The sequence below is a fragment of the Rhinatrema bivittatum genome, chromosome 3 (genome assembly GCF_901001135.1).
Source record: "Rhinatrema bivittatum chromosome 3, aRhiBiv1.1, whole genome shotgun sequence".
NCBI classification, from domain to species: Eukaryota; Metazoa; Chordata; class Amphibia; order Gymnophiona; family Rhinatrematidae; genus Rhinatrema; species Rhinatrema bivittatum.
The window spans coordinates 232,060,435-232,079,597 of record NC_042617.1 but is presented as its reverse complement, the minus strand read 5'-3'; the positions used below and the strand labels follow the sequence as shown (position 1 = coordinate 232,079,597).

The 19,163-nt window shown below is 42.6% G+C and overlaps 1 protein-coding gene across 1 annotated transcript in view; it reads left to right on the top strand.

Moving 5' to 3' along the window:
* The window catches only part of MERTK (MER proto-oncogene, tyrosine kinase), a 609,785-nt gene that overhangs the window by 397,456 nt on the left and 193,166 nt on the right, over window positions 1–19,163 (top strand). The window contains exon 11 of the mRNA XM_029594310.1: window positions 13,369–13,457. Within this exon, the coding sequence (XP_029450170.1) occupies window positions 13,369–13,457 (89 nt within the window). The remainder of the gene's footprint in view (window positions 1–13,368; window positions 13,458–19,163) is intronic.

The following is a 19,163-nucleotide window of genomic DNA, read 5'->3' as shown; positions in this document are numbered from 1 at the left end:
TCCCACAGCGTGCACATCTCGAAAGTCTTCAAAAAGGGGTGGGTCTTGGGCGTGGTCTGGGCATGGGTATTTCGGGGCGTGAACATGAGATGTGTGCATAAATACTGCCCAGTGCATGCTGAGGTTCCCTGCTGTGTAACTTTACTTCTGCTATGGATGCCGTGTAAGTTAAAATATAAAGAAAACTAGGCAGATTCACGAGGTTTTAAGGGTCAGGGCTAATTGGAGGAGTGAAGGTTATCAAACCTGTGGGGGGTGGGGGGGGGGGGGTTGGAGGACCTCTCTCTTAACTAGGTGAACTGAAGACAAACTAGTAAAACTGGGAATGGTGTTGGTGACCACCCCTTTTAAAATCCCACAGTTTATGCGGTAGAAGCGAGATGTGCATGAACATGCGTGTGGCAATTAAAATTTATCAGTTTCTTGTGATGAGAAATAGGGTTCTCAGGATGGGTGCCCATTTCATTTCGAAATACCCAAGTAAATGTTGTGTTCGTTTCATGAATAATAATTATATTTTCTTCGAACCGGAATAGCTCAAGGATTTCTTGACTGGCCACTCGCATAGTACCCCAAGGGATGAATCGGCATAAGGGAAGTTATGTGCTCCTTCCTACCTATTACCTTTAAATAATATATAAAAATTTCTTCGTAATCGCTTATTAGTTTTCTCTGTCCCCTGTTTTCTTATATTTAGGTACAGATATTCAAACTGTAATATGGTTTGTTCTTTTTTCTCGATTTGTAGTTTTGGGAAAAACTTATAAATGCTGAAATATGTACCGTGTTCTAAATTGCATATTATATTGTAATTGTGGAAAACCTTGAAAATAAAAAAAAAAAATTAAAATCCCCCAGTTTATTTATTTATTTATTTAGAAATTTTTATATACCGACATTAGAAAGGCACATCATGTCGGTTCACATATTAACCAAAGCGAGGAAAATACATTATAACAGGGTAAAGGGAAGATGACTGAAGAGAATAACTAAAGCAGAGGCAAGAAAAAATAGGAATGTAAACATTGGTTAAATAGATTCAACAACAAAAGAAGAGCAACTATATATATATAAATAACTATATCTAGAGGGATAAAATGAGTTCAAATGGCAAAAGGTAAGTTACATAATCCAAAGGGGGGGCAGGGTTAATGCTATGCAGGGGGAGTTACAAAAGGTAAGTTGCATACTCCAAAGGGGGGCAAGAATTAATGCTATGCAGGGTGGGGAACAGGGAAAAAAACGGTGTATTATACAATAGCAGTTCTGGAATTCACAAAAGCATATTATACAGTGGCAGATCTGGGATTCACAGAGGGAGTTAGATTAGATTTATGTGGTAGAAGCGAGATTTGCATGAGCATGCGTGTGGCAATTAAAATTTATCGTGCTTGCGCGCACAACCACACTATTTTACAGTATGTTCATGTATGTTATAAAGTGGCCATGTACCCATGTGTGCAGGCCACGTTGTTGCGAAAGTCAGCCGAATGGGACCGCAGCCAGACGTCCCCACCTACCGGCTCAGCCGACTCCGTCTCCTCGGACCTGGGAACCTCGCTTCAGCTGGCGGTCGCAGCTGGCGAGCCGCACCACGGCACTCCTTCCAGACCGCCATGCCGACGCCATGTGCGGGACGGCACGCCAACGGCTCCTGCTCTGGCCTTCCTCCTGACCCCCGGCTTCCCAGGTGCGCACACGCGCCACCTGACCCCTTTTCAGGGGTCGCTGCAGGAGGGGCACGGACTCCTCCTTCTCCCAAACCTGCAGATATTTAAGCCAGAACCTTCTTCTCAGGCCTTGCCTTGACTATTACTGGCTCCAGTTCCTGTTTGGATCCAACGTCGTCTGTTACCTGTTTCCTGTCTTCTGCTTCTCCGTGTCAAGACCCTTGCCTGCCTGACTACGAGATACTCTGCCTGCCAAGACCCATGCCTTCCTGACTACGAGATACACTGCCTGCCAAGACCCTTGCCTGCCTGTCTACGAGATATGCTGCTTGCCAAGACCCTTGCCAGCCTGTCTACGAAATATGCTGCCTGCCAAGACCCTTGCCAGCTTCGCTATGAGGTACGCCCTCTGCCTACGTCCTTGCCTGCAGACTCTAGTTCACCTCTGGCCTGAGACCCCACGTAAGTCCTGCCAGCCCCAGTACCCAAGGGCTGAACCTGCGGGGAATGAGGGCTGGTAGTGGTGAAGGTCCTGAGGGGCCTCGGGTCTACTATAGCCTCACCTGCCGTCGGAAGGGCCCTCTGGGGCTCCTCCCCATTGGTTCCCTACTCCGCTGGCTCAAGGATCCACTCTCGTAATAGACTCTTGACTGGGAAACAAAAACGCTTAGCTTGGCATAGGAAAACTCTTCACAGAACAGGAATGCTCAGACATCCAACACGCACCAGGAACTGAGACCCAGCAACACAATACTGGTCTCTGGGATAGCCTTCCAGCCACTCAAAAGCCCTTTTGTACTGTTGCTTGGAAGCGGTTTGAATGTGAGGACAGACGAAGGCTGAGGACTCAAGACAAGATAAAGGCTCAGTACGTGGAGCATGACGAAGGCTCTGGACTTGGAATAAAATGAAGGCTAGTCTTGAAACTAGATGAAGACTCTGAGAGAGTCCAATGCTGCTGTACACCCTACACAACCAGGGAGGACCATGCCAATAGTAGCACAGGCACTGGACTCAGACTTGGAACAAGACAGAGGCTGGAACAAGAACTCCGAAGACCAGGGACAGGATTTAGGAACTTGGTCTCAGACTTCGGACTCAGGAACTTGAAACTCAGACTCGGAGATTGGACTCAGGCTCAGACTTTAAAAGCAAGGAAGGACTTCCGAAGACTTGAACCAGCAACAAATACTCTGAAGACTAAACAGGATGAAGGCTGGAACCAGAAACAAAGCAAGGACTTCAGGAACGAGATGAAGAAATGGATTCAGGAGTAAGACTAAGTGACCGCAGGAACCAGACGATTAGGATCATGGAACAGGAAAAGTGGAGGATCTTGATAGCGCTTGCAGACCTTTATGAAGGCCAGGACAAAGAGTGAAGGGCCCTTTTTATAGGGCTGGCAGGAGATGACATCACTGAGAGGCACCGCGGCATTTCCTGCCACGGGCCCTTTAAATCCGGGACTATGGCACACGTGCATGCCTAGAGAAAGACGTTAGCAAGGACAGAGGATATCAGAGCAGCAATGGAGAAGGTGGCCCACGGTCCGTGAAGAACATGGCGGTATTAGCGGGTTCGGGTGAAGCAGCACTCCAGCTGCACAGAGAAGTAAGGTGGTGATAGTGGTACAATGCCGCGGAGAGCAGCAGCACAAGGCCATGCCGGGAGGTTAGTAAGCTGCTCGCAGACCTCTCCCGTGAATGGAATCACAACAGTACCCCCTCCTGAAAGTCTTTTCCTCCAGCCTCTTCTCTTCAGCTTCGGAGAGGACCTAGGTAAATCGTTATCAACAGGGGCTCGAGGAGCAGACACAGGATCCAGATACGCTTGATTATGGTACTGAGGCGAAGAACCATTCAGAACAAGCTGGATGAAGACATGGCTGCAGTACTTGGATGAAGGCAAGGCTTGAAACACACTGAAGGCAAATGCTGAAGAACTTTAACAAAATCCATGTGCAGGCGTCTCCTGCGAGTCGGAGACAAAAAAAAAACTCAGGAAGGAACAAGAGTCAAAGCATGGAAGACCCGTCACAGGAACGCATTCACTGAGCTCATGGTCTTCGCAATCTGTTGTGAGTATGGATGGGCACTCGAGAGCATGACTCCCTGTGCCGTGATGTGACCTGCACAATCCCATGGTTGGCCATGGTCCACGCTGCTGGTGGGTGAATACATCCTGGCACGGGCTGGCTGAAACAGGATGTTGCATCTGTCGGACTCAAGACGACTTTGTCCCACATGCCTCACCTCAATATTCACTTTCTCCACCAGCCTCGGGAAAATGGCGACCGCCACGTCTGCTTGTCGCACTCCCCGGCATCCCCGGAACAGCTATGGCAAAGCATTCCGCCATGATTCACCTGAGGGCTCCTAGGGTGTGCGCGCTACCCACGACTTTATTCCAATGTTGGCGCGAACCTCGGGGGTGTTCCCCTCGAGTGATGTCACAACATCCGGGTATTTAGGCTGCCCATTTGCTGACTGACTTTGAGTTAGCAAGGATTGGATTCATCCTGTCTAAGCTGCTCTGCTGCTTTTTGCTGCTGCTGGAAGCTCTCCTTACCCTCCGAGGTTTTACTAACTTGGGAGCCCGCTCCTCGGTAGCCCTATGCTTCTTTCCAGGTGCCAATACTCGAGGGCCTGAGTTGTCTACTATCAAGGTACTCGCTCCTCGAGGGCCTGAGTTGTCTACATTGGTGCCTGCTACCAATACTTCTACCTGCTTGGAACTCCACCATTACAGCTACAAGAGTGTGAGTAATCTAACATCTACCAGTCTGTCTCACCTACAGCTCCTGATTGAAAATCTGCATCGGAGCTTCATATACCACCATTGTGGGACGGGTCTCCTCAGCCGAGGACCCAAGATTGCTGCTGCAGGAATTACTCACTACTGCTACCTCTGGTGAACTCTACAAGCTGTACAATAAAAACTATCTCTGTGTTTGTGCATCTGAGACTAGCCTGGTACTGCAGTTCCCCGTGGGGCTCCTCCCCGTGGGAGTGGCCATCACTGCAGCACCTAAGAATCCACCAAACACCTCAAAACCATAACACAGGAACACTCTTGACTTGGAATTGGAATGCTCGCACGTCCAACATGGAGTGCCCCTAGTCCTTCTATTTTCTGAAAGTGTAAATAACCGATTCACATCTACTCATTCAAGACATCTCATGATTTTAAAGACCTCTATCATATCCCCCCACAGCCGTTTCTTCTCCAAGCTGAACAGCCCTAACCTCTTTAGCCTTTCCTCATAGGGGAGCTGTTCCATCCCCTTTATCATTTTGGTCACCCTTCTCTGTACCTTCTCCAGTGCAACTATATCTTTTTTAAGATGCAGTGACCAGAACTGTAGACAGTACTCAAGGTGTGGTCTCACCATGGAGCGATACAGAGGCATTATGACATTTTCCATTGTATTCACCATTCGCTTCCTAATAATTCCTAACATCAAACTTTCAATTCTGATTGTATTACAGCAATATCAGCAATTCTTGCTCAGATTCATTTTTTCTTTTAATTGGAGTAGTCTAGTGTTAGAGCAATAAGTAAGCTGTGAAGCCAGGGTTCAAATCCTGATGATGCTCCATGTGGCATTTGAGTATGTCACTTCACACTGTGTTGCTTCAGGTACAAACTGAGGGCTTAATTTACTAAGATATATATCTCCTATTCTCTGTCTATGTGAAAAAAGTTTAGTAAATCAGGCTCTTAGATTATAATCCCTCTGGGGAGTGGCAGATACCTACTATACCTAAATGTAATTTATTTTGAGCTACCAATGATTAAGTGTAAGCTAAATCCAAAAAAATATTTGCTCAAATTTTCTTTCTTCTCCACATTCAAACTCATCAATTATTTATTCATCTTTTCACTCATCACAGTAGTACATTTATTTATTTAAAAAATGTATATGCCAAATTCATATTTGCATTCAAGTGTTCTATTGTAAACCGCTTAGACCCCCCTCAGTCGTCTCATCTCCAAGCTAAAAAGTCCTAACCTCTTTAGTCTTTCCTCATAGGGGAGTTGTTCCATTCCCCTTATCATTTTGGTACCCCTTCTCTGTACCTTCTCCATCGCAATTATATCTTTTTTGAGATGCGGCGACCAGAATTGTACACAGTATTCAAGGTGCGGTCTCACCATGGAGCGATACAGAGGCATTATGACATTTTCCGTTTTATTCACCATTCCCTTTCTAATAATTCCCAACATTCTGTTTGCTTTTTTGACTGCCGCAGCACACTGAACCGACGATTTCAATGTCTTATCCACTATGACACCTAGATCTCTTTTTTGGGTTGTAGCACCTAATATGGAACCCAACATTGTGTAATTATAGCATGGGTTATTTTTCCCTATATGCATCACCTTGCACTTATCCACATTAAATTTCATCTGCCATTGGATGCCAAATTTTCCAGTCTGACAAGGTCTTCCTGCAATTTATCACAATCTGCTTGTGATTTAACTACTCTGAACAATTTTGTGTCATCTGCAAATTTGATTATCTCACTCGTCGTATTTCTTTCCAGATCATTTATAAATATATTGAAAAGTAAGGGTCCCAATACAGATCCCTGAGGCACTCCACTGTCCACTCCCTTCCACTGAGAAAATTGTCCATTTAATCCTACTCTCTGTAGGGGGCACTCCATGAAGTTAGCATGGGGCACATTTAAAACTAATCGGAGAAAGTTCTTTTTTACTCAACGCACAATTAAGCTCTGGAATTTGTTGCCAGAGGATGTGGTTAGTGCAGTTAGTATAGCGGTGTTTAAAAAAGGATTGGATAAGTTCTTGGAGGAGAAGTCCATTACCTGCTATTAAGTTCACTTAGAGAATAGTCACTGCCAATAGCAATGGTAACATGGAATAGACTTAGTTTTTGGGTACTTGCTAGGTCTTATGGCCTGGATTGGCCACTGTTGGAAACAGGATGCTTTGCTTGATGGACCCTTGGTCTGACCCAGTATGGCATTTTCTTATTTCTTATGTTCTTATCATAGTAATGACAGTAGAAAAAGACCAAATGATCCATCCAGTCTGCGTAGCATTTTTCATATGGTAGTAATGCCAATCTGTGCAGGTCATCCCCATGCGTTTTGTTAAGGGTAGTAAATGCCGCTCCATGTAAATTACCCCCATGCAAAAATGTTATACCTTTCCTTTCTTTAAGTCTTTAGAGATCCGCAGTGTTTGTCTCAGGCTCTTTTGGATTCAATAACTGTTCTCGTCTTCACCACCTCTTCTGGGTAGGCATTCCAGGCATCTTCCACCCTCTCTGTGAAGAAATATTTTCTGATATTGTTTCTTAGTCGCCTCCCCCCTGGGGTTTCAAATCATGACCTCTAGTTCTACTCGTTCCTTTCCAGAAGAAAATGTTTGAAATGTGTGCATCGTTGATACCTGTCAGATACCTGAAGTTCTGTATCATATCTCTCCTACACCTCCTCTCCTCCAGGGTACACATATTTAGATCCTTCAGCCTCTCCTGAAACATGTCTTCTGAAACAGACCCACCACCATTTTGGTTGCCTTCCTCTGGACAGTTTTCATCCTGTCTATCCTTTTTGAGATATGGTCACCAGAACTGAACACAGAATTCCAAGTGAGGCCTCACCAAGGATCTGTACAAAGGAATTATCACTTCCCTTTTCCTGCTAGTTATATCTCTCTCTATGCAGTCGAGCAGCTTTCTGGCTTTAGCTACTACTTTGTCACATTGCTTCGTCACCTTCAGATTGCCAGATACAATCATCCCAAGTTCCTTCTCCTGGTTCATATACAATAGTCTTTCACTCCCTATCACATACAGCTCTTTTGGATTTCCGCACCCCAGGTGCACAACTCTGCACTGTTTGCGATTGAATCGAAGCTGCCAAACCTTTGACCACTCTTCAATTTTTCTTAAATTTTCATTCTCTCTACTTCTTCAGGTGTATCCAATCTGTTGCAGATCTTAGTATCAGCCGCAAAAAGGCAAACTTTTCCTTTTAACCCCTCTGCAATGACATTCACAAAGATATTGAACAGAATGGGTCCCAAAACCAATCCTTGAAGCTCTTTACTTAACACCATTCACTCATCAGAGCAGATTCCATTTACCATTACACATTGTTCAACCAGTTAGCAGTCCACTCCACCACCTTAATGCCCATACCCAAGCTTCTCATTTTATTCACGAGTCTCCTATGCAGGAATGTATTGAAAGCTTTTCTGAAATCCAAGTAAATCACATCGAGTGCTCTACCTTGATCCAGTTCTTTCATCACCCAATCAAAAAAGTCAATAAGATTTATTTGACAGGATGTTCCCCTGATGAATCCATACTGCCTCGCGTCTATCAACCCACCAGATTGTAAGTAGATCACTATCCTTTCCTCCAGGAGAGCCTTCATTAATTTTTCCACCAACGAGGTGAGGCTAACTGGCCTGTAGTTTCCAGCTTCCTCTCTGCTACCACTCTTGCAAAATGGGACCACAACCTCTCTTCTCCAATCATGCGGCACCAATCCTGTTTCCAGGTATCTATTGAACAGGTCTTTCAGTGGACCCGCCAGCACATCTCTGAGCTCCCTCAGTATCCTGGGATGATCCTCATCTGGCCTCATGGCCTTGTCCACTTTCAGGTTTCAACGGGGTTGCATCTACTCCACTCCCATCCACAGTCTTGTTAAGTAGTGATGGTCATTTTCCAGGGTCTTCTTTAATCAACAAAAAACAGAAGTTTTTGTTTAATATTTCTACCATTTCTTTGTCTCTGTCCACACATTGCTCATCATCAGCTTTCAATTTCACTATACAATTATACAGCCCTTCTTTCTCTGATATTTCTGGAAAAGGTTTTGTCAATCCTTTCTTCAGCTTGTCCTTTTGCTTTTCTGATTCCTTTCTTCATTTCCCTCAGTTTCACCACACAGCCTGTCTATTACGTAGAAACAATTTAAGCACTAAATCCCTACCAGATCGAAATATAAATTTAACAGGCAATGTTCCACGTTTCACCACTTGTTCCTCTCCAGGTGATTGTTCCAAAATAGCAGTCGAATAATGAAGAAGGTTCTACATTCCCATTCTGTTCTCAAGGTGATGTTACATGCTCTTTATTGAATGATACGAAATAGATCTTTGCCAAGGGTGGAATAACTTCCAACTCTATTTTTAAAACTTCTTGCAGATATTTTCTGAACTGATCACGTGGATTAACATATTGGATCTAGGGAAAATTTAACACCCTCAGGTTCAAATATCTTATCTCGTTTTCAATCTTCTCCAACTTCCTTTTCTATAAAAGATCCCCTTGTATTAAGCCAAATTGAACCTTTTGTACTTGAGTCATTTTCTGATCCATTTCTTTCAGCTTAACCTTATGCTGACCAACTTGCTGTTCTACCATCTAAGAGCGTTTATTTCTATTTGCCACTGCTTATATTAAAGATGTAATCGATTGCTCTAAAGATGTTATTGCTGTCCACACTGAGCCTAGTGTGATTTTTGTAGGTTTTACAATAATTTTTCCTAAGACACCAGTCGCTGAACTTATACCTCCAGGATTTTTCACACTTCCATGATGTCTGAAGGTACCTCCTATGACCAGTGGAGTTGACGACTATACCACCTCATGGCATCCTTCCTCGCCACCCAGGGGGTCTTGACCATAGGGGACGATATTAGATTTCCCACTTACTTCAAATCTCGTTGATTCGACTAATGGTCTCTCCTCCTCAATGTCCACTGACAGAGGTCTCGATGTTGCATTTCCCCGGGCTGGTAATCTCCAAATGATGTTTCATTATATGGAGGGGAGGATGTTGGGGAGGTACCCGTAATGGAGAAGGTTTTCATGGGTAATGATTCAGATGGACTGAATCAAATCATGGTGAACCTAGAAGATGTGGTAGGCCTGATTGACAAACTGAAGAGTAGTAAATCACCCAGACCGGATGGTATACACCCCAGAGTTCTGAAGGAACTAAAAAATGAAATTTCAGACCTATTAGTAAAAATTTGTAACTTATCATTAAAATCATCCATTGTACCTGAAGACTGGAGGATAGCAAATGTAACCCCAATATTTAAAAAGGGCTCCAGGGGCGATCCAGGAAACTACAGACCGGTTAGCCTGACTTCAGTGCCAGGAAAATAGTGGAAAGTGTTCTAAACATCAAAATCACAGAACATATAGAAAGATATGGTTTAATGGAACAAAGTCAGCATGGCTTTACCCAGGGCAAGTCTTGCCTCACAATCTGCTTCACTTTTTTGAAGGAGTTAATAAACATGTGGATAAAGGGTGAACCGGTAGATATAGTATACTTGGATTTTCAGAAGGCGTTTGACAAAGTTCCTCATGAGAGGCTTCTAGGAAAAGTAAAAAGTCATGGGATAGGTGGCGATGTCCTTTCGTGGATTCCAAACTGGCTAAAAGACAGGAAACAGAGAGTAGGATTAAATGGACAATTTTCTCAGTGGAAGGGAGTGGACAGTGGAGTGCCTCAGGGATCTGTATGGGGACCCTTACTTTTCAATATATTTATAAATGATCTGGAAAGAAATACGACGAGTGAGATAATCAAATTTGCAGATGACACAAAATTGTTCAGAGTAGTTAAATCACAAGCAGATTGTGATAAATTGCAGGAAGACCTTGTGAGACTGGAAAATTGGGCATCCAAATGGCAGATGAAATTTAATGTGGATAAGTGCAAGGTGATGCATATAGGGAAAAAAAACCCATGCTATAATTACACAATGTTGGGTTCCATATTAGGTGCTACAACCCAAGAAAGAGATCTAGGTGTCATAGTGGATAACACATTGAAATCGTCGGTTCAGTGTGCTGCGGCAGTCAAAAAAGCAAACAGAATGTTGGGAATTATTAGAAAGGGAATGGTGAATAAAACGGAAAATGTCATAATGCCTCTGTATCGCTCCATGGTGAGACCGCACCTTGAATACTGTGTGCAATTCTGGTCGCCGCATCTCAAAAAAGATATAGTTGCGATGGAGAAGGTACAGAGAAGGGCTACCAAAATGATAAGGGGAATGGAACAACTACCCTATGAGGAAAGATTAAAGAGGTTAGGACTTTTCAGCTTGGAGAAGAGACGACTGAGGGGGGATATGATAGAGGTGTTTAAAATCATGAGAGGTCTAGAACGGGTAGATGAGAATCGGTTATTTACTCTTTCGGATAGTAGAAAGACTAGGGGGCACTCCACAATTTTGTGTCATCTGCAAATTTGATTATCTCACTCGTCGTATTTCTTTCCAGATCATTTATAAATATATTGAAAAGTAAGGGTCCCAATACAGATCCCTGAGGCACTCCACTGTCCACTCCCTTCCACTGAGAAAATTGTCCATTTAATCCTACTCTCTGTAGGGGGCACTCCATGAAGTTAGCATGGGGCACATTTAAAACTAATCGGAGAAAGTTCTTTTTTACTCAACGCACAATTAAACTCTGGAATTTGTTGCCAGAGGATGTGGTTAGTGCAGTTAGTATAGCTGTGTTTAAAAAAGGATTGGATAAGTTCTTGGAGGAGAAGTCCATTACCTGCTATTAAGTTCACCTAGAGAATAGCCACTGCCATTAGCAATGGTAACATGGAATAGACTTAGTTTTTGGGTACTTGCCAGGTTCTTGTGGCCTGGATTGGCCACTGTTGGAAGCAGACTGCTGGGCTTGATGGACCCTTGGTCTGACCCAGTATGGCATTTTCTTATGTTCTTATGTTCTTATTTTCCCTTTACATTTAGTATGCGGCATAATTCCAGCGAATTCCAAAAACAGGTAAAAAAGTTCACAGAAAAAAGAGCCTCCTCTGTTCTTCTTCAGGGCACCATCTTGGATTCCCCTCTGCCCCCGGGCCAAACCCATTCTAACTTGTAGAGATTAGATTTTGCTATTTTAATCTCATGTGAGAACCTTTGGGCTATCCGCCTTCTTTTTCCCCTCACTATTTTGTAAGGTGCAATTTTGTCAAGGGCATATGTCAAAGAAATATTCCATAATTTTACAATAGCATCAAGTAGAACACATTCTGAGTGTTATCAACATCTTTGTGACCTCTTTTAGTTAATAGAGAACAAGAAAGGTAATTCTCTATAGGACTTGAAGGCAGAAGGGCATTGAACCAGATTTAAAAATTATCACTCCAGGGCATGTGATCACATGCGATTTTAAATTAATTTCTATGATCATATACACGATGTCACTCAGGATCACTAGATATAACATGTGATCCAGCCCGTGCATTGGTTTTTTAATCATTTGCTTCCACCCTGAAGCTGACATAGCAGCCTAAAAGCCTTCACAAGAGGAAAGGAGGGGGTCACATTGACTGAAGGTTAAAGTCCCCAAACACAATGATATTTTTGAATTTTTTTAACATTATACAATAGAATTCAACTGTATTTGGTCATTATCAAATTTATTCCATTTATCTTCCCTTTTTTATCTAATCAATATACAGTCTGCTCACAGCTTGCATATTGCTTCATGATAGACTTTTGAGTTTTATATTCTGGGCCACTCTGAAAGAATACATGTTTTTGCTTTGTTACAACAAAAATCTTTTCATCTCTTTCAGGATTCCTCTCAAAAATTCTATAGTGCTTAATAAAATTGATAATTGACCACTCAGAATGGTTTTCCCAGTCTTTTATCAATATGTTATCATATTGAGCTCCAGAAATCCCTCAGTTTATGACATTCTATAAACCCGTCTTTACATGCTAGTTTTAGTTTTGCACCTGTAACATAAACTAAGCTCCCCTAATTTCATCTTAACACTTTTCAAGTCAGGTTGTTATTGTATCTGAATTCTAATAATCATTTGGCATCTTAGAAAGGAGGGCTAAAAATCCAAAAATTAAATTAAAGTGTGTAGACTTGGTACACTCACAAAAAGATTATTTTGCATAAAAAAATAAGCAGCCTTGCCCAGTAACATTGTGAGAGTTGTGTTCTGTATTCCACGATCATGCCTTACGGAATGTATCTACTCTTCTGTCCTCACTTGCTGATCCTCTCAGGTGTCTAAACAGTCAGTGGGTGGCAGTTTAAGCTTATCCATTGTTGGGATTCCTTCCATATTTGCTCAAATTGTGTAATCCTGAAAACAGGAAGTAGTAGTAGGTAGAGGGAGTGTGACTATGCTTTCTTTAATCTTCCAAATTCTGACATTATTTCTTCCTTTCAGATAACTGGAGCATTGGAAAAGAGGTAGTTGCCCATATCACTAATTTTTAGATATTGTAGCTAAGAGCACCACTGTAGGGAAGTGCTATGAATGGTCTGTGACATGGCCAGCTCTTCACAGCTGAGATCCCCCAAACAACAGAATGACTCAAATTACTACAATAGTTTGTTTTTTTACAGTATTTGTTGCTTTTCTTCAATATTTGTAATGATGGCTGGTGACTCACCATCCTTTACGGATAAGATAGTTGACCTTCAGGAAAAATTTATCCGGTATTATCAACAGAGGAATGCAATATGAAGGAAATGAGATATACGAAAATAATGTGTTTTCATTCCACTGTAGGTTTCTAGTTTGTAAATGATTCAACAGTTTTTCAGCAGCTTTATAGAATTATCTGCATAGTGTACTTTCAACTCTGTGTATTATTGCAGTGGATAATTTTAGCATTTTTACTCCCTGGTTTTCTGATTTAGGTACGCTTTCCACAGTGCTGGTGAGTCAGACCTAGCAGTGAATTACAAAGCTAACAAGTCATACAGTCGGAATCCCATTGAAATTACATGTAAGTTGCTTGTTTTAAATTATTGAAAGTTCTCTGTAGAGGGAAGGATGACTATATTTGATTTTGCCATATTGTAGTTTATATCTTTATTTTTTTCTATAGTACTTTGCTGAACATACAGTAGTAAAGAGATAAGTTAATACATGTGTAAATCGTTCAGTGTATCCAAATTATGCAAGGACAATGGGTAACGTAGTTCTCTAACAAGAGCACTTTGTAGAGGTAAAAAAGAGAAATGGACAGAGTGAGGTTACAGGGGTGCTGCAGTGCTAGACCATGATGTAAATGGTAAGTTTCATGGATTGCCTCTTTTTAAAGTGCTTTTGCAACTAGGACCTAAAGGTAAAGAAAGACAGAGATCAGTCTTTGTGTATTGGAAAGGGATAGCAAAGGAAAACATTTTGCAGATAGACTGGCAAATTTTAAAAAGAATGCATGTGCACCCATAAAACGTATATATCAAGATACGCTGCAATTTTATATCATGTGCACACATCATTTAAAATACCCCACCATGCATGTGATTTTAAGAGGTGGCTTGAGTAAATGCTCCACACATATTACCACCAGGGCTTTAGCAGCTTTTACACACATATGTTCACACAAGGGGAAAACCAGTATTTTCATGTCCTTTCAGGGAGGGGGAGCAGAGAGAGAGAGAGAGAAAACACACTATAGGAGAGGCAATATGACACTATATATATATATATATATATATATATATATATACATATACACACCACTGTAAGAGGGGCACTTTCAGCTCAGGGTGGGTTTGGGAGGGTTGCTGTGTTACATTGGTGCGCTATAGACTCTTGCACCCTGGCCATAGAAACATAGAAATGACGGCAGAAGAAGACCAAACGGCCCATCCAGTCTGCCCAGCAAGCTTCACACACTTTTTTCTCTCATACTTATCTGTTTCTCTTAGCTCTTGGTTCTATTTCCCTTCCACCCCCACCATTAATGAAGAAAGCAGTGATGGAGCTGCATCCAAGTGAAATATCTAGCTTGATTAGTTAGGGGTAGTAGGGGTAGTAACCGCCACAATAAGCAAGCTACACCCATGCTTGTTTTACTCAGACTATGTTATACAGCCCTTATTGGTTGTTTTTCTTCTCCCCTGCCGTTGAAGCAGGGAGCTATGCTGGATATGCTTGAAGTATCAGTTTATTCTTCTCCCATGCTGTTGAAGCAGAGAGCCATGCTGGATATGCATCGAAAGTGAAGTATCAGGCACATTTGGTTTGGGGTAGTAACCGCCGTAACAAGCCAGCTACTCCCCGCTTTGTGAGTGCGAACCCTTTTTTCTTCTCCCCTGCCGTTGAAGCAGAGAGCTCTGCTGGATGTGTGTAGTATCAGTTTTTTCTTCTCCCCTGCCGTTGAAGCAGAGAACTATGCTGTATATGCATAGAAATTGAAGTAACAGGCTTATTTGGTTTGGGGTAGTAACCGCCGTAACAAGCCAGCTACTCCCCCCTTTGTGAGTGCAGATCCTTTATTCCACATTTCCTCTTGCTGTTGAAGCTAGAACGATGTTGGAGTCACAGTAAGCATGTGTACTTTTATTGAATAAGGGTATTGTCTCCAGGCAGTAGCCATCATTCTGGCGAGTCACCCACTCTTCATTGGCGGCCTCTTGACTTTATGGATCCACAGTGTTTATCCCACGCCCCTTTGAAGTCCTTCACAGTTCTGGTCTTCACCACATCCTCCGGAAGGGCATTCCAGGCATCCACCACCCTCTCCGTGAAGAAATACTTCCTAACATTGGTTCTGAATCTTCCTCCCTGGAGCTTCAAATCGTGACCCCTGGTTCTGCTGATTTTTTTCCTACGGAAAAGGTTTGTCGTTGTCTTTGGATCATTAAAACCTTTCAAGTATCTGAAAGTCTGTATCATATCACCTCTGCTCCTCCTTTCCTCCAGGGTGTACATATTTAGATTCTTCAATCTCTCCTCGTACGTCATCCGATGAAGATCCTCCACCTTCCTGGTCGCCCTTCTCTGTACCGCTTCCATCTTGTCTTTGTCTTTTTGTAGATACGGTCTCCAGAACTGAACACAGTACTCCAGGTGAGGCCTCACCAAGGACCTGTACAAGGGAATAATCACTTCCCTTTTCTTACTCGATATTCCTCTCTCTATGCAGCCCAGAATTCTTCTGGCTTTTGCTATTGCCTTGTCGCATTGTTTCGCAGACTTCATATCATTAGACACTATCACCCCAAGGTCCCTCTCCTGCTCCGTGCACATCAGCCTTTCCCCCCCCATCGAATACAGTTCATTCGGGTTTCCACTCCCTATATGCATGACTTTGCACTTCTTGGCATTGAATCTCAGCTGCCATATCTTCGACCACTCTTCCAGTTTCCTTAGATCCCGTCTCATTCTCTCCACTCCTTCCGGCGTGTCCACTCTGTTGCAGATCTTAGTGTCATCCGCGAAAAGACAAACCTTGCCTTCTATCCCGTCCGCAATGTCGCTCACAAAGATATTGAACAGGACCGATCCCAACACCGATCCTTGCGGTACACCACTTAAAACTGCTCTCTCTTCAGAGAAGGTTCCATTTACCATCACACATTGTCTTCTGTCCGTCAACCAATTTGCAATCCAGGTCACCACCTCGGCACTCACTCCCAAGCTTCTCGTTTTATTCACCAGTCTCCTGTGCGGAACCGTGTCAAAAGCTTTGCTGAAATCCAAGTATATGATATCGAGCGCTCTTCCTCGATCCAATTTCTTGGTTACCCAGTCAAAAAAGTCAATCAGATTTGTCTGACAGGATCTTCCCCTGGTGAATCCATGTTGCCTCTGGTCCATCAATTCTCCGGACTGTAGATAGTTCACTATTCTCTCTTTCAGCAGTGACTCCATTACTTTTCCCACCACCGAAGTGAGGCTGACTGGTCTGTAGTTGCCAGCCTCCTCCCTGTTCCCACTCTTGTGAAGCGGAACCACCACCGCTCTTCTCCAATCACTCGGCACCACTCCCGTTTCTAGGGATCTATTGAACAGGTCACACAGCGGAGCTGCCAGAACATCTCTGAGCTCCCTCAATATCCTTGGATGAATCCCATCAGGCCCCATGGCTTTGTCCACTTTCAGGTTCTTTAGCTCTTCCCACACATTTTCTACTGTAAAAGGATTTTCATCTATTCCACTTCCCACCAGTTTTTTGTTGTGTAGAGATGGTCCTTCTCCAGGGTCTTCTTTAGTGAACACAGAGCTGAAGTATTCGTTTAATATTTCTGCCATTTCTTCGTCTCCCTCCACACATTGATCATTACCAGCTTTCAATTTCACTATACCACTTTGGATCTTTCTCTTTTCACTGATGTATCTGAAAAATGTTTTGTCACCATTTTTTATCTCCTTGGCAATCCTCTCTTCCGCTTGACTTTTTGCCAACTTGATTAATTTCTTTGTCTCCCTCAGTTGATACAAATATTCTTCTTTGTGTTCCTCCCTTTGGGATCTTTTATATGTCTTGAATGCTGTTCTTTTAGCTTTAATTTTGTCAGCCACCTCCTTTGAGAACCAGATAGGTTTCAATTTTCTTTTGCTTTTCTTTACATTTCTAACATATAGAGCAGTTGCCTTGGTGATTGCTCCTTTTAGATTGATCCACTGCTGATCCACATCTCTCTCGTTCTCCCATCCTTTAAGTTCTTCCTCCAGGTACTTCCCCATTTCCTCAAAGTCTGTGTTTTTGAACTGTAAAACTCGGGTCTTTGTGGGTCTTTTCCCTATTCTTTTAGTGATATTAAACCATACCGTTTGATGATCACTGCTGCTGAGGTGGGCACCCACCTGGACATCTGAGACATTATCTGCATTAGTGAGCACTAAGTCGAGTATAGCTCCTTCTCTGGTGGGTTCCAACACCATTTGTTTGAACAAAGATACTTGCATGGCATCCACTATCGCTCTGCTATTTTTAGTTTCTGCAGATGGGATTTTCCAGTCTACATCTGGCATATTAAAGTCACCCACGATCACCACTTCTCCCTTCTTACCTATCTTATGGATGTCTTCAACCAGGTCTCTGTCCAGCTCTTCCTTTTGGTTTGGAGGCCTGTAAACCACTCCAATATAAATGGACGCTCCGTCATCTTTTTTTAGGTCGAGCCATAGAGCTTCTTCCTTACCCCAACTTCCTTGTAGCTCAGATGCTTGGATGTTGTTTCTGACATAAAGAGCCACACCTCCCCCTTTTCTATCCTCTCTGTCCTTCCTTAACAAGTTATAGCCTGGTATTGTTGTATCCCAATCATGAGATTCTGTGAACCATGTCTCTGTGATAGCAACAATGTCCAATTCTGCCTCAGCCATTAGGGCCTGCAGATCTGGTATTTTATTTCCCAAACTATGAGCATTTGTGGTCATAGCCTTCCAGGTACTCTCTTTAAGGTTATTGCTTTTCCTGGACTCCTTATAAGATATTAGTTGAGATTTGCTATTCACTTCACTCACTCTTTTTGTAGTTGTGCCACTGTTGACAGAGTTATTCATCTGAATTAGATTTTTCTTTTGGTTATGGATCTTGAAATACTGCATGCATTGTGTTTTTTCTCTCATTTCTGGTAACACTTCAATGTTTTTCTCAAGAACTTCTTCAGTTTTTAATATAGAGATGGCTTGTTCTTTTTGCATTTGGTACATTATGTGTCTCCTCATCACAGGTCTAATTCTACCTGAGCCCACTGTATTCCTGGATTTTAAAGAATTTAATGACCTGTTTGAGTGGGGGGGTGTACCTGTTGGCTGCCCATCTGTCAAGAATGGGTGACTATGGGTCCTACCTGAGCCTAATGAATCTCCTTTTCTTGACTCCTGGTTTTTTTGTGATATTGGGGAATTATGTTCTGAGTAATGCAATGTGGGTGTATTACTTTTAATTGAAGCTAATTGATCTTTAATCTCAGTCAGCTCCTTTTTCAAGGAAGAGAGTTGCGCACAAATTGGGCAAGCTCTAAGTGTCCAGATGCTTTCCCTCAGAATAAAGGCTCCACAGCAGTTACATTGGATAGTCCTCATCATGGTAATTTGTGAATTGTATTTTCTTGACTTTTACCAATGCACTAATTTATCTCGCCGCCAATGGTACGTTAGGCAGTCTTTATTAGAAAACAAGCCCCAGGGGCAGGGTGGGAGGGAGTCAAAAGTTAAGCCTGAGACAAGCTGGGTAAAGCAGGGCACTTCTGGACGGCTCCTTGCTTTTTGGTCAATTGTTTTAAAAAACAGTCTTTATGCCCCAATTTTTTGATTGAACAACTTATTTATGCCAGCTAATTCCAAAACAGAGAGACTTAAACAGTTTACAAGCTGGAGAGCGATTTGGTTTGGGGGGGGTGGGGTTTGTTTTTTTTTTCTTTTTTCAACTTATGCAGCAGACAGCAAAATTAACTTACTAGAATAATATCTTACTATCAAGAACTGAAACACACACTATAATTAAAATTAAAACACAGACAGGAATTAAGAACAGAAGCTTTCTACACACTTCTAAGCAACAACAGAAATACTTAGCTCAATGCAATATACACTGCCTCCAAGAGAACACACTCTAACGTGTGCACAGGACCACAATGGCTCTCCTGCTTGATTACCTTCCTAGGTAATCAAGCAGGATTACCTTCATAGGGTAGGGAATGAATGACTTGAACATGTAAATGTAAATTGGTTATTTACTCTCTCAGAC